At 39.0% G+C, this 16,404-nt stretch overlaps 1 protein-coding gene across 2 annotated transcripts in view; it reads left to right on the top strand.

The window, feature by feature from the left end:
• The window catches only part of acvr2ab (activin A receptor type 2Ab), a 63,430-nt gene extending 48,140 nt beyond the window's left edge, over positions 1–15,290 (top strand). Inside the window, exons 3-12 of one of the 2 annotated variants that reach the window (XM_007257547.4) lie at positions 1,461–1,570; positions 3,532–3,686; positions 4,383–4,406; positions 7,297–7,440; positions 7,543–7,686; positions 8,493–8,638; positions 10,072–10,186; positions 11,431–11,569; positions 11,926–12,056; positions 12,768–15,290. In XM_007257547.4, the coding sequence (XP_007257609.1) occupies positions 1,461–1,570; positions 3,532–3,686; positions 4,383–4,406; positions 7,297–7,440; positions 7,543–7,686; positions 8,493–8,638; positions 10,072–10,186; positions 11,431–11,569; positions 11,926–12,056; positions 12,768–12,962 (1,303 nt within the window). In that variant the 3' untranslated portion in view covers positions 12,963–15,290. The remainder of the gene's footprint in view (positions 1–1,460; positions 1,571–3,531; positions 3,687–4,382; positions 4,407–7,296; positions 7,441–7,542; positions 7,687–8,492; positions 8,639–10,071; positions 10,187–11,430; positions 11,570–11,925; positions 12,057–12,767) is intronic. The other variant, XM_007257548.4, reaches the window with a different exon arrangement.
• Positions 15,291–16,404: the final 1,114 nt, after the last annotated feature.

Here is a 16,404-nt window from a genome sequence, read left to right as displayed (position 1 = left end):
ATACTCACAGTACCTTTAGATAGGTCTCTGGGTGCCACCATCTTGAATTTAGGTCACGATCATTTCTCAGTGCCTCGCTTTAAATGTCAGGCTCATCAGAATTCTACAAATTAGAGTGTGGAGCTACTCTAAACTTGTTAATGATGTAAACTAGCGATTTCTTTATCACTGGCATTGTAAGCCTGTTAGAAGCATTGGCTAAAAGTGCTGTATTTCAATTTCAATTTTAGTTACTGGCACTTACAAACAGTATTTTTTTTTTTCATCATTTTTTCATAACTTTCATAAATCTTTTAAAATGTACAGTTACTCAAACAGTAATTGATGTTCTTTTAACCTTATTCTTTTTTATGTAGGATACAGAACACTGCCTTTATCAACATAAAACCTATAAAAATGGAATTCTATAAAGATCAGGATTTATGAGCACCTGTCCAGTAGTTTAGTCATAGTTTTTTTGTATTTTAGTTTATTATGGTATCGGTACTCAATATCGGTAGATACCAGATTTTTGCACTATAAAGCGCACTTAAATTCCTTAATTTTTTCCAAAACCCCTCAGTGCGCCGTATAATCCGATGCGCCTTACATATGAATTCTACCAGTCAGTTTGTAAGGAGCAATAAAGCCACTCCGCTGAGGTACAGCCTTATAAAAGAGTTTCAGTTTAGTATTCCAGCAGTATTAGCATTAGATGCTAATCACACAAAGCTGGGGCAGCATTAGCATTAGCCGTTAACCACAGTGCTAGCTCTTTTGCTGAGTATATCTGACTGTAGCCTGCAGGTTAGACATGTTAAAACAAGATACATGGGACGAACCACCAGCAAAAATTGCTCTGGCTTACCGGAACACTTAGAGCTCCTCAGTTTAGCTCTGTCGGATGAAATTAGCCGCTAACCACTCCAGCTTTTGTGGAAATCTGGAAATCTAAGCTTACTGTAAATAAACAGAACTTTTGTCTGAAATAGTTTTTTTTTTTTTTTTTTTTTTTTTTTAAGAATTACAATTTTGTTTACTTAGCTTAGCTTTACAGCTCTCCCCTGAGACCTGCTGAATTTAGAAGGAAAACATGGTGACAGCCCTGTTTCTACTACTAGTTACTGGTTATTAGTGTCGCATAAAATGCACCTTATGTATGTAAAACAGACTAGAAAATAAACATTTAAACAGACTAGAAAATAGACATTTATTGATAGTGTGCCTTATTATACGGTGTTCCTTATAGTGTGAAAAATATGGTATGTGATAATCAGTTTAAAAAAAGACAAATTTTAGTGCATCCCTAATTTTTTTTATTGTATTGCATAAGATGACCAACTTCTTAATAATAGACAATTAAACAGGAAATGGTGGCAATTAAACACATGCACATGTGTATTCACACACACACACACACACACATACACATACTTTGTCTTTTCCCTCATTCCCTCTGTTCTCTGTGTGTGTCTCCGCAGTGGTGAGTGCGTGGAGAGGAAGGACAGTCCTGAAGTGTTTTTCTGTTGCTGTGAGGGAAACATGTGCAACGAGAAGATTTACTACAGCCCGGACACACAAGCTGTTCAGAGTGAGTAACACACACACACACTCAGCAAGTTGTGATTGTGAGGTTTTAGTGCTCTAAGAATAACAACCTCACACACACACACATACACACACTGATGCACTGTGCTGCTCTGCTCTGAGTTCTGATTGGCTGGGTCTTCTCTGGGATGGCCTAAAGAAAGAAATGCTGCATTTTTTTAGTGAAACAGATTCAGATGATCTGATATACTGATATTAATCTGGATACTTGTATTATTAATACTGATTTGATTACATGTACAGTGGAGGAAAGCAGTGAGTAAGACTGGTGGAGGAGAACATGCCAGATGCATGAAAACTGTGATTAAAAAAACATGGTTATTCCACTAAATGTTGAAGGTTTTTTTGCATTATTTGAGGTCTGAAAGCTCTGCATCTTTTTTGTTATTTTAGCAATTTCTCATTTTCTGCAAATAAATGCTCTAAATGACAATATTTTTATTTGGAATTTGGAAGAAATATTGTCAGAATAATAGTAGAATAAAACAAAATGTTATTTTTACATATAACTATAAATAGTGAAATCAGAGCAACTGATTTAGAAACTAAAGTGGTCTCTTAAATGTTTTCAGAGTTGTAGGTATTGTGATGCAAATTTTGTACATATCGTCCAGCTGGTAATGCTGGAGCCTTGGGAGAGCATTTAGATCAGAAAGACGCTGTGTAATTCCTTTTATTTAACAGGGAGCTGGCTGAACATGTTACATGCATGTGTGTGTGTGTGTGGCTGTGAGATAAGGGTTGTTGGCGTGCTCTCTGCGCTGCTGAGCAGGTGGCGTCTGGTGTGCCATGTCTGGTGTGTTTTATTGGCATGTTGGGAATTGTAAGCCAAATACTTGCTAAAGCTAATCTCAGCTCCCTGAACTTGAATTTATTATACAATATTAATATTTATTATAATAATATCGTCATTATCATATGTGATCAGCCCCCCCCCCCAAAAAAAAAAAAACACAAAAAAACGCTATTAGTAGGTATCAGTCTGTCTCTTATTTATACTTTACGAGTCATAAGGGCTGTGTATTGGCAAGAACTTGCCGATACAATTTATTCTATCACAATAAAGACCTTTCAATTCAATATAGTGCAATATATTGCGATATTGAAGGGCACCATATTTAAAAAATGTGAGTGAATATAAAGTTTACTTTTTAAAAGGGCACTAAACCACCTTGATTTTTGCTGACTCCACCCTCAGCTTAAATTTGAAAAAGGCAAAAAAAAAATGGGAGGGGTAGTTTGGCAGATACACTGGGTGATGTATGGGTTTAGATTCAGTGCAGAAGGGAGAGCTGATTGGCTGAGCAGCAGCAGCAGTGTGCCTCTGATAGCAGTGAGATGCAGATGGTTGGATGTCAGCAGGGTGGTGGTGTTATTGATTTACTTATTTGCATATTGTAATATATCTGTATGCCAAAGTATACGGACACATCATCCAGGCCCATAGCACAGTCGAACCTGATAGGTCACTGCAGAGGCGGAAATTACCACAATGAAAGCGTTTTTTTTTTTAAAGGTTAGGAAAGGTTTAGAAAAGTTTTAAGCAGGACTGGTATGTTTAATTACTTAAAACACAATTTAGCTATTAATGGAAAAACATATGGTTCTGGATTTAGTGTCTCTTTGTTGATTACAATACTGCTATCTAGACTTAATGATCCACTGTCTGCCACCAGTATTTACATGTACTTTTTTTTCGATACAGTATTGCAAAAAAAATCACAATGATTCGAAATATCAATATTTTCATCCACTTCCAGAAGTTATTGGCCTTAAAAACCTACAGATCAAATTCTGGGTACCCCTCTAGCTGATGCTTCAACCCAAATGCTGGGGGCTGTGAGGCCTTTATACTCATTTTAGCTGTAAAAAGTGTTTTTTTCCAGTTGTAAACAAGTCTCTCTCTCTTTCTCTCTCTCTTTCTCTCTTCTTTTTCATTTACAGCCACGTTAAATCCCTATCCGCCGAAGCCGGAGCTCTGCAGCACATTGCTCTACTCGCTGGTGCCCATCATGGGCATTGCTGCTATCCTGCTCTTCTCATTCTGGATGTATCGCCACCATAAGTTGGCCTACCCACCCGTTCTTGTGCCCACACAGGTAAGCCCTACTACTTCTACACACATACAGTCCAAACACACACACACACACCACATTTATTGAGCACTAAAGGTGATGGAAGGCTCAGAACATGCACATGAATAATGCAACGTGTCTGACAGGCTATAAAAAGCTGTTGGGGAGAGTATGTGTGTGTGTGAGTGTTTTGGGGCAGGGGGCTATGAGTATGAGAATTTTAGATCAATAATGCACTTTCTCAGATTTACTTAGAGCTGTGTCTGATTGGCTGCATGATACAGATCCCAGTCCCATGACTCGAACTCATTCTCACACATGGATGTGGTGGATTGTTTATTTTAATTTCTTTTCATTTTTCTTCTTTATTGTGTATTTCCTTCCGTCTTTTTTTGTTTGTTTTTGCCGTTGTTTCTTTTTTTCGTATTTTTTTTGTTTTGTTTCTTTTAGTCTTGTTCTACATCTTTTTTTTTTTCAAATGTTCTTTGTCTTGTTTTTCTTTCTACCTTCTTTCTTTCTTTCTTTTTCTTTTAGTTTTTTTTTGTTCTTAATTTTGTTCCTTAGTTCTCTATTTACATCTTCATGCACGTCATGCAAAAGTGAGCTAACTGTAGGGTTCATAGAATTCATCCTCTTTTACTCTTACGCTTCTCCATCCTTCATCCTCTCCTCCACTGCGCTGGAAGCAGTAATTCTTTTGCCTTTCTTCTCTTTCGCTAGCACGCCTTTCATATAATGATAGAGGTAAGAACTCTTTGATTAACTCATCAAGTTGCTTTACTTCTTTTTTCCGGTGGGATTATTTTTTTATTTTTAATTTATTTGTATTTATTTACTGTTACTGGTATATTCTAGTTTTTGCTGCCCCATTCAGAAAAAAAAACACATCATTTCTGTTCATTGGGTTTATTTTTCCCTATTTTCTTTTTTTCCATTCTCTGATTTTTCTAAGGTTCTTTTCAGTTTGCATGGATGGACAGATCTGTGTGTGTATGTGTTATTCAGAGCATGAATGGATGTATTCTGATTGTGATACTGTTCTGCTTCTGTTTGGTAACAGCAGATACACACTTAGCAATAACAGTAAGACAAGGTAGTGTGGGCGGGGAGATAGGAATGGTGATGGGAGTGTATGGAATGCATGTCATGTGGGTGTACTCAGGTAAATACAGTGTATTTAATAATTTAGTTAATTGTTTTCTGCACCAGTATGTATTTTTATCAAGGGACCTTACTGATTTATGCTAATTCCTTTATGATTCAGCTTAGTCCTGAATAATTTCAGCATTTTATATATACAGCTCTAAAAAACAATAATAGAGACCACCAAAAAATAATGAGTTCTTTGATTTGATGTTACCAAATTCCCTCTGAAATATAATCAAGAGGAAGATGGATAATCACAACCAATCAAACCAAAATGAACTGCATGAGTTTTTGTACCAGGAGTGGCATAAGTTTATTCAAAAGCAGTGTGTAAGACTGGTGGAGGAGAACATGGCAAGATGCATGAAAACGGTGACTAAAAACCAGGGTTATCCCACCAAATATTGATTTCTGAACTCTTAAAACTTTATGAATATGAACTTGTTTTCTTTGCATTGTTTGAGGTCTCAAAGCTCTGCATCGTTTTTTGTTATTTCAGCCATTTCTTATTTTTTCCAAATAAATGCTCTAAATGACTATATAATTAGGAATTTGGGAGAAATGTTGTCTGTAGTTTATAGAATAAAACAACAATGTTACTTTACTCAAACATACCTTTAAATAGAAAAATCAGAGATTAAGTGATTACAAATATATTTTATCAATCTCGATGTTCTGGCCAACTCTGTTACATTTAATATAAAATTTCACACACTCTGCAGACAGTGCTAATAAAAACATGTGACCCACATCTAATGATGTCACTTTCTCTGGTGGGAAACACGTGGAAGGCAGTGGGATGTCAACGTTTGTTGACATTAGCTGCATGTTTTAAAGCAGATACACACATTTCACTGTATGTGTAAGTGTGAGTGTGTGTTAGTGCGTGTGTGTGTCTCAGGGAAACTGCTTCTAGGTTTTAAAGCGTTTTCAGTTCCACTGTCAGCTCTCAACATCTCTTTAATAATTGAGAGCGGAGGAAAAGTCAGAACGTAAGCATGTAGCTGCGCCTGTTTACCACCCGGGTGACCCTGACCAATGTCAAACCAGCCTTGCACGCCCCTCGTCCTCTCTTTCAATGTCCTCAGAGAGACATGCTCTCGTTCTGGTTCTGATTAGTGGGGAGTAAAGGGTAGTGGGTGGCAGAGCGAAGATTACGCCCCACTGTGGGGCTGTTGCTCAACCTCACCAGCACTGAGAGAGAGCGAGAGCTGATACCCTACTGGAAACATCACTGTGCTGTAATTGGGGACAGAGTAGAATAAGGCTAGGTGATATTGTTAAAAACAAAAACTCGATATTCTTCGAATTCATTAGTGATTCTTGATTTTTACAATTTAGTTTGTTTAAATGGTTAACGATTTATAAGATACTTTCTAAATCACGTTAGTAATTTAAAAAAAAATACACTTCCTGGCCAAAAAAAAAGGTCTCACACTCTAAATTTTGTTGGACCACTATTAGCTTAGATTGCAGCACACAATCACTGTGGCATTGTTTCGATAAACTTCTACAATTTCACAAGATTTATTTCAATCCAGTGTTGCATTAATTTTTCACCAAGATGCTGTAGCATTGATGATGGTAGAGTCTGACCACTGCACAAAGCAGCCCTTCTCCAGCACATCCGAAAGATTCTCAATGAGGTTAAGATCTGGACTCTGTGGTGAACAATCCATGTGTGAAAATTATGATTTCATGCTCCCTGAATCACTCTTTCACAATTCGAGCACCATTAATCCTGGCATTATCATCTTGGAATATGCCCGTGCCATCAGGGAAGAAAAAATCCATTGATGGAATAACCCGGTCTATATTCAGTATAATCAGGTAGTGCTAGCCGTGTTTAGCGGCTTATGCCTTCTGACAGCGCTACACTGAAGAATCTTGAGTGTTCCGGTAAGCCAGGGCGACATTAGCTAGTGGTTCATCCAGTGTAGCTTGTTTTGACACAGTCAGTATGCAGTATGCAGGCTACAGTCCAAAATACTGACCTCCGAATGGCGAACAAAAGCTAGCACTAGGGCGGTTAGCAGGTAATGCTAATGCTGCTCCAGCATTGCTAGCTGGGGTTAGCAGCAGGCTACAGGCTGATAAAACACACCTCTGAATGGCGAAAGGGCTAGCGTGCTGAGCGGCTAATGCTAATACTGCTCCAGCAGTGTTAGCCAGGGTTAGCAGCAGGCTACAGGCCAATAGTAGACACCTCTGAACAGCAATTAGCGTCTAATGCTAATACTGCTCCAGTCTTGAGTCACTGTACCGGAGAACTGAACTAAATCGTCTGTATAACTCTGTACTTCAGCAGAGTGGCTTTACTGCTCTTTACAACCAGACTGATAGAATTCATACATAAAGCGTACTGGATTAAAAGACGCACTATTCATTTTTGGGAAAATTAAAGGATTTTAAGTGCGATCTGATCTGAGTGGTTGAGTGAATGTTGTAGTTAACTGTTTTTATTAATGTGCTGCTGGTCTTGTTGCAGGACCCTGGGCCGACTCCCCCTTCTCCTCTCCTGGGCCAAAAGCCGCTGCAGTTGCTGGAGGTCAAAGCCAGGGGGCGCTTTGGCTGCGTGTGGAAGGCTCAGCTACTCAACGAACATGTGGCTGTCAAGATCTTCCCCATACAGGTAAGTGAGAGAAGTGTGTGTATACCTGATCAGAGCACTCAAAAGTGCATAAAAGTACATAACATTTTGTATGTGTGTGTGTGTGTGCGCGTGTGTGTGTAGAATAAGCAGTCATGGCAGAATGAGTACGAGATTTACTGTATTAGTGGAATGAAACACGAGAACCTTCTCAACTTCATCGGAGCCGAGAAGAGAGGAAACGGCATGGACATTGAGCTGTGGCTCATCACAAGCTACCATGAGAAGGTACACACACACACACACAAATAGGTACAGTGCATAAGAACGTATGTGCAAAGAGCTGAAACCTGTCACAACCTGACATAAAATTTACATATAAAAAAATATACAACTAAAGAAAAATATACTAGTGCTGTATATTACTGCTGCTGTTGCGCCACTGTGTTATATCAAGTCCAAAGTCAGTGCAGTGTTTTCCCAGAAAAATCTTACAGCACTTTGTGCTTCCCTCTGCTGACAATTTTATGGAGATGCAGATTTCATTTTCCAGCAGGATTTGGCAAACCGCCCACACTGCCAAAAGTACCAATTGATCTTATATAATATTCAAATTTTCTGAGACACTGATTTTTGGGTTTCCATTAGCTGTAAGCCATAATCATCAACACTAAAAGAAATAAACGCCTCAAATAGAACACTCTGTGTGTAATACACCTATATTATATATATGAGTTTTACATTTTTAACTGAATTACTATTTATTTATTTTTTTTTACGATGCACCTGCACATGCTCTATATAGACAAATTGTGGCTCATTGTGGAGTACATTAAAATTGTATATTTGAATACTTACATACATTATCCCACTCCACATACTCTCATTTAGACTCACCTATTCACTCACTAACTCTAACCCTAACATTTGTAGGCCATTCTATTCAACCATTCTTTGGCTGTGGGCAGCAAATGCTCCTGCCATTCACTCCCAACTCACAACTGCCCCCTGGTGGCCACCACAGTATTTCACATTAATCTGCTGCCTGTGCTCACTGTGTTCCTGTCTGTCTGACCATGTGTGTGTATCTGCAGGGCTCCTTGACTGATTACCTAAAGGCTAATGTGGTATCCTGGAACGAGCTGTGCCACATTGCGCAGACGTTCGCGAGGGGTTTGGCGTATCTGCACGAGGATATCCCTGGACTTAAGGATGGTCATAAGCCGGCTATTGCACACAGGTAGGCTTTCACAGGCTGCGCACACAGTCTTACACTTGTCCTGCCAAAATGAAAAATGTACTTATTATTACCCCTGCAAACAGTGGCAACCATAGCTTTCAGGATTTCTTTTTAACTCTAGGGAGGTTGCCAGTGTGCCTGCTTTAGATGTGTGCTGAGCACTGTAAAAGTAAAAGTCTACATTTTTATATTGTATTATTGTTTCTGCACAAAAATAGAAATTAGACATAAAGCACTGTGCTTTAACGCTCCTGTCATCCTTATCAATAAAGTCAGATAGATCCCAACTAGACTGTATTAGCAAAAGTATTCGTTCACCAATCAATATCATTGAACTCAGGTTGCAATCACTTCTATGGTCACAGGCAGTGATGGCATAGTTAATTTAGTTATAAAAAGTAATCTTTACTGATTACTCATTACACCGTTAAACAAAACTTGATTACCTTATGGATTACTTAGTTTTTTAAGTAGGTTAGATTACAAGTTACTTTATTAGTTACATTTACCAGCTCCGGACAACAAGCGGATATTATATATATATATTAAACCTGCAAAAGTCATGGAATTTGAAAATAGCAATTCCCAGGACGTTTTGGAAAAATACAAATACCCAGAAAGGGCAAGTTGAACATTACATATATATTTTTTCTCAACCTGTATAATATTTTCTCATACCTAAATAAGCTAGCTAGTTACGAATGTAATCTATCTGACTAGTCACGAATTGCATTTTATTAATCACACAGTGCTTTTTTGTCCTGTGTGTTTTGATTTGTGTTTTTTTTCACCAGCTATCAGAAAACAGCTGCAGAAACAATGCCATCACAGTTTACATAGTTAGCTACCGTTACCTTTCTTTTAGAAAAATCGCTGTACATCCAGCTAGCTGCAATCCACTACCAAAACTCACAGAGAGGGTGAGGCTTCCCCATTAGCACACTGACTCTCCTCGGCAAAACCAGCAAGCTGATTGGCTGCTTCTCCTGAGGCGGAACTTTATCCTTGAACCGGTACCGTGATTGGCATTTAGAGATTTCCCATTCACAGAGCGTTCAGTGGCTAGAATTATTTTTTTTTAATAAAAATATAATTTGGGAAATTTACTAATACGGGAGGACAGCGGAAAAGAGGGGTAAAATATGGTAGTTCCCCAGGCAAAACGGGAGACTTGACAGCTATGTGCTCAACCTGGGCAGCGTGACAGCATACTTTACAACATGGAATCGTATAAGCATACTAGGATGTCAAAATGCTTGCCCGTTATCCAAAATGTGTAGCTACATGTTGGCAGATCTGAATTGATTTGAGTTCAAAATGATTTACATCTAAATCGAGATGAATCTTACAAAAAAAAAATGTCCCCACCCCTAACCTTGTATATGTTGCTGTAGTGTCCTCTTATTAACCTATTTTTTCTACTCTGTTCTCAGGGATATAAAGAGTAAGAATATACTGATGAAGACTAATTTGACTGCCTGCATTGCTGATTTTGGCCTTGCGCTTAAATTCGAGGCAGGGAAGTCTGCGGGTGACACTCATGGACAGGTAAGCTGACCTTTACATGTGGATTTCTTTAACAGGCACAACATTACGTTGTGACTACGTTCACACAGCATGTGAAAGTGTCTCAAATCCTATTTTCCTATTTTCTCACTAAATACAATGTTTATTTTGTTCTCTTCATCTTTTTATCGTGACCCATGTCTGACATTCGTATAAATAGCTTACACTGTATAAATGAAAGTTTAAGTTTTATCCAGATTCATCATCAGATTGCAGGAGCTATAAGGTAGCCCCAGAGGCTGACAGCTGGGCTCATCACTGAAAATGTGTTTGAGCTGGTTAGTCAGCAAAGGACATTTCAGCTTCATTTTGCGTCCTTGGTTTCTTAATAGGAACGATCAGTAATGAATGAGAGCGAGTGAATGAAATGTCTAGAGGAGTCCCAATTTCTAAACACTGAAGAGAGTTTTCTGCCCCATCCTCTCCTGCTTAGACAGAAAACTCACATTGGTTGACAGATTGACAACAATAAATGGCAAGCGGCAACAAGTGAATATATAACTTTCAATGAAAAGCTTGTCTCTACTACGCCAGTGGTGTTGGTAAATTACCTACCCAGCTATGGTCAGCAACCTCACTGAAACTCAGTGATTACCTGTTGAGCTTGCCCTTTTCCATGACTGCTTGCATGCAAACTGCTTGCATGCTGTTGTTGTCTATACCTGGCAACCCGGGGTGTGGAAATAGGACTGGGGGAATGATCGACGGTGGGCTGATTCAGAGGCCACAACCCACGCACATTACTGTGACGTATTGGACAGTTCAAAAAGAAAATACTGGCTGAAGCTTTGCTGACCAGAGTTGCCAGTGCTAAAACTTAGCATATTTCCTTAAAATCTAATGATACATACTGATACATCATGTTATTACAGAATATATTATCTTTAATAGTCATTTAAACATTGTTTTTGGGCAATTTAAGAAGAAATATGTAGTGGTTATGAAGGCTGAGCTTACAAACATCATCCCGCCACAAAAAAATACTTTTCTTTTCTACTGATGTCTATTTTTTCCTTTTCCTTAAAATAAATGTTGCATAAATCCGATCTGGCCATTCAGACTGACTGGGTCACATTTGTACCGGATTTCAGTACCACATATTGACGTAGCCCAATCAGAATTAAAAATAAAAAAATAAACCTTTAATCGAACTTCAGACATCTGTTTTTGTTCTTAAGATGGTTCCTCATACTGTGTGTTAAACTGTGTGTGTGTGTGTTATTAAGGTGGGCACTCGGCGCTACATGGCTCCAGAGGTGTTGGAGGGAGCTATAAATTTCCAGCGAGACGCCTTCCTGAGGATCGACATGTATGCTGTGGGACTTGTGCTGTGGGAACTGGCATTCCGTTGCACTGCTGCTGACGGTAATACACACACGCGCACACACAGATACACACACACTTTCTCCCACGCACAATTATATAAATACACATATGTCTGCATACAGATTCATATTTACACACAGTCATTATCAAAAGCCCATGTCCTCAACCCTTACCATACAGAGCGTGTGTGTGTATGTGTGTTGTGTGTGCGTGTGTGTATGTGCGTGTGTCGTGAGGATTTTTGAGGGACACTGCTGAGTGGGGGAGGAAAGCTGTGTGTGTGAAATTAGTGCTTACCGTACAGAACATGATCCTACTGACCTGCCCTTCACACCCTTTAAAGCACACATGCACGGACAGGGTTGACTGAGGGGTGTGTGTGTGTGTGTGTTTAGGTCCAGTTGATGAATATGCATTGCCGTTTGAAGAGGAGGTGGGGCAGCACCCGTCATTAGAAGACATGCAGGAAGTCGTCGTACACAAGAAACTCAGACCCACCCTAAGAGAGTACTGGCAGAAACACACGGTGAGACACACGCACACACTCTGTTTGGTTTGGATTCACACAGGCGTAAAGACACAAACGTACCAAAATGCGAACCAATAAACCACACGAGCACTCTGTCTCTTCTGATTGGTCAGAGCTGGCTGGCACAGGAGCAAGAAAGTAAATATAGCGAGAATATTCTGTGTTCTACAGCGTATATGTGTACAGTGTGAAACTGCTTCAACAGAGAACACTGAACATTTGCTGCTGCACTTTTAAACACAGCATTTTCAAAGGGACATGCAGCACAGATGTACATGTAGTAAATTGTGTTAACGCTTTAACGTTGGTGAAAAATATTTTTTAGACATTTCACTCCATTCACTAGAACTCACTTTCAGGTTCCCTCTCGCAGTTTGCTGCTATTTGTTTAGTCAATCCACGGTGAATAAAATAGCTTTTTTTTCCATGCACCGTAATTACACTTTGTGCTTGAGTTTCCATGGAGATCTATGTAAACACAACAGCGAGTGAAAATGGAGGAGCTACTGAACGTGATGTCATGTGACCAAGAAAGCCAAAAAACTCACTGGTCCTTCTCTTTTTTTCAATTTCAGTCCAGATGCAGAGATTTTATCACTGAGTAGAAGTGTGAAATATTTTTCACAGACGTCCCCCTGAGAAACTAATCCTGTCCAGCTATTGTGACTTGTTTTTTTGTAATTGCTTTTTGTTGTGTGTGTGTGGCAGGGACTGGCCATGCTGTGCGAGACCATCGAGGAGTGCTGGGATCACGAGGCGGAGGCACGGCTCTCGGCCGGCTGCGTGGAGGAGCGCATCATCACTATGCAGCGACAGACCAACCTCATCGCCCCCGACGACATCCTCACCGTCGTCACAATGGTGACCAACCTGGACTACCCGCCCAAGGAGTCCAGCCTATGATGCAGCACGTCGTCCAGACACGCACCAATCAGACTGCAGCAACCGGACGACGTAGCGCGTGATGCGTGTGTGACCTGGGGTGCGTCAGGAGCCAATGACCTCTAGCCCCAGGTGTGTGTTTAAGTGTGTCTACGTGTGTTCAAGTGTGTGTTTGTGTATTTGAGACTATTTACAGACTCATTCCAGACTCTGCACTGATGATGGAGAGAAAAAAGGAAACACTTCAGACGTTCGTGAAACGAAACAAACACACACACACATGGAAACACACACACAAACACACACATGGAAACACAAACACACACAAAGATGTGTGCAAAGGACCTTCACAACGGAGGCTCAAGGAAGTCGCCGTTTGCACCAAAACTGTTCTTTTCTACAAGCGGGAGATTCCTTGATATTTTTTTTTTTTTTGGTTGTTTTTTTTTTTTCTTGTTTTCTTCTCTTCTTTACTTTTCACTATTTCTTTTTTTTAAGAGTGAAAAAAAATTATCACAAGCAAGAAAAAAAACGAAACAAAAGTTTGATTTTTCAGAAAGGGCAACACTCTTCAAACTGCATTGGCTTTGTTTTTTTCGTGTTTATTTTCCTTGGCGTGTTTCTATAAATGATTATTGCAATGCCAATAAGAAACCGCTTCTGAATGTCCAGTGTACTACTGCTTTTCACACACACACACACACACACACACACACACACACACAATAAAAAACAGAGGCTGCTTTTCCATTGCAGGGCCAAAAAGTTCTGAGCTCGGAGGAAAACCGTTCCACATGTCAGATGAGGCAAGTTGCCAGCATGGTATTGCTACAACAGCGATGTTGGACTATTTACGAGATACTAAGTCATAATTATAAAATACTAAGTCATAATTATGAAATAATTCACCAGAGTTAGTTCCAACCCTGCTATGTGACTGGCTGAAAGGCATTCTATGAGTACCGTTATTAGCCAGTAATGCACTGTAACCGAAGCTCTCCATGTATTACTCCGCCACATACAGGTAACCTAGCAATGATGCAGCGCTTACAAACCAAACAGAGCAGCAATGGAATTCGGTTTGTAACCAAACAGATAGAATTTTCTCGTCCTCCTTAAATTAAAATCTTTCAATATACAGTGATAATGGTGGAACTGTGGTATTATTACACAATTATACAATCGAGGTTCATGCTATAACATGTAAAATTTGCACTGTGCCAATATTACACATTATAACACTCCCTCCCATGCATTATTGCTTAAGTAAGTCAAAACTATGAGATATTAAATCAGAATTTTGCAATACTAAGTTATAATTGAGATACTTAGTCATAATTATAAAATACTTAGTCATAATTATAAAATACTAAGTCATAATTATAAAATACTAAGCCATTTTTATGAGATAATATGGGAGTATTATCTCATAATTATGATGTATTTCATAGTTATGACTTAGCATCTCATGATAAGGACTTAGTATCTCAAAATTATGACTTAGTATTTCATAGTTATGACTTTAGCACCTTATGATTTTGACTTAGTATCTCGTAATTATGACTGAGCATCTTATAATTGTGAGTTAGCAACACAGCAGATGGAAAAAGAAACCAAAGCTGGGTCATAACTGTAGCCAGGTTAACAGGTTCGCACCATTTAGCCCTGCAGTGAAAAAGTAGCTGAGCAGTAGTCAGATCTGCTGGGGAATCGTTTCACAGCGCTGCAGCATCAGATCAAGCATAGACCTCCTTCAACCAGGTATACCTCAGTTCACCATATGCTCCGCCCCTTTTCCACCACGCAACACAGAGCTACTGTAACTGAGAGCCAGCCTCTCAGAGAAGCAGCTGGTCCTGCTCAGGCTGAACAGGATCAAGCCAAATACACACACACACACACACACACACACACACACACACACACACATACAGCCATACACACACCGGGCCTGGGGGGGAACTGCAGAGTGTAAGAATTCCAACCATTTCACGTCCACCCCCTGGAGTCACACAGGAAGCTGAAGGAGTCAATTGAAGAGAGATGATTTGGTCATGAAAACCTGCGAAAATACATTTGGTATTTAAAATTCAGCTTTTGTTTTTGTACAAAAGTTTAAATTTAAAGAGAGACGGATTTTAAATTCACAACATCTTTATTTTTTATTACCCATGGCTTGAAAGGAGTTTTTGTTTCCTAGTTAAAATGATTGGATATTTGTTGAAGTAAATATTGGTGAACATGTAAAGGCAATAGACCGGTGAAAATGCTCCAAAGAATGTACCTTAAAAACACTATAATGTGAAAATGGATATTTTTACCATTTTATAGTATCATCACAATGAGCATGCCCATTTACATCAATCCGATTAACATGTGTACATGCACTTAACAATCTGATAACTGCAATGTCATCAATCCATTTTTAATTACAAGTATTAAAAGAGTTAAATCAACATGAATAATGCAGATAAAATATAATACAAATAAGATTCATACTAAATCAGGAAAACTGCTGAATGAACTTAACACGCATCCACTGGCTGGGAGTTGCCTGTATTGATGTTCTGATGTGATATGAAGGTTTTACAGTCTATGATTGCATGAGATAAATATTTTATTTATTTGATTAAGTTCCTAAAACCTCTGCACAGGACATTACATTAGCTGATCAAAAAAATATCATTTTATCTTATTTTGGAGCATTTCTATTGGTCTATTCACCATGAACACCATTAATAGCCGGATTAATTGTACAGTGGAGTATAAATGGTTAAAGCAGTGCAAAATTAAGGGCTGACCTGATATTGAGGAGCTGCTGCAATGGAGTCTGCCAGTTACATATCGGTCAGATGCTTACATAAACCAGCGCATATTCCATAAATTGCTATTTTACTGATAAAGGGTCCTTCTGTTGCCACCAGGATAATACTCAGTCCTGTTTGTTGATCTTATGACACTCTGTCTCTCTCTCTGTTTCTCTCTCCCCCCCCACCCCCCCCCCCCCCCCACCCATATGGAAACACTACATCAGTATTCAGGGATTCAGCACTATGCTTTTGCAGAGGTTACAGTAATTATGCAATCATACCAGGTGCAGCAGCAACTTTCTGTAACTGTAGCATTTTTAAACTCTCAATTGGGCTGCTTTACTTCTTATTTATTATCAGGCCTACCTGAACAGGGGCAGGTGCCAACTAAAAAACTAAAAAAAAAAAAAAAAAAACACTCATATAAAAAAAAAAACACTCATATAATACACAATCACTAAATATCTAAACTGCCCAAAATAAATAAGGACACAAACTTAGATATTTCACTTCTCTGCATATCTCTGAATTAGGAAAACATTAGTGAGAAACTCTTTTTATGTATTTTTTTTCCCAATATAAAGGATGAGTACACAATCAGATGAGCATTAATTATGTATATACAGCTCTGAAAAACATTAAGACCACAATTG

Source organism: Astyanax mexicanus, chromosome 5 (genome assembly GCF_023375975.1).
Source record: "Astyanax mexicanus isolate ESR-SI-001 chromosome 5, AstMex3_surface, whole genome shotgun sequence".
Lineage (NCBI taxonomy): Eukaryota > Metazoa > Chordata > Actinopteri > Characiformes > Acestrorhamphidae > Astyanax > Astyanax mexicanus.
The sequence above is the reverse complement of the archived record's forward strand: the minus strand, read 5'-3'. Positions and strand labels throughout refer to the sequence as shown.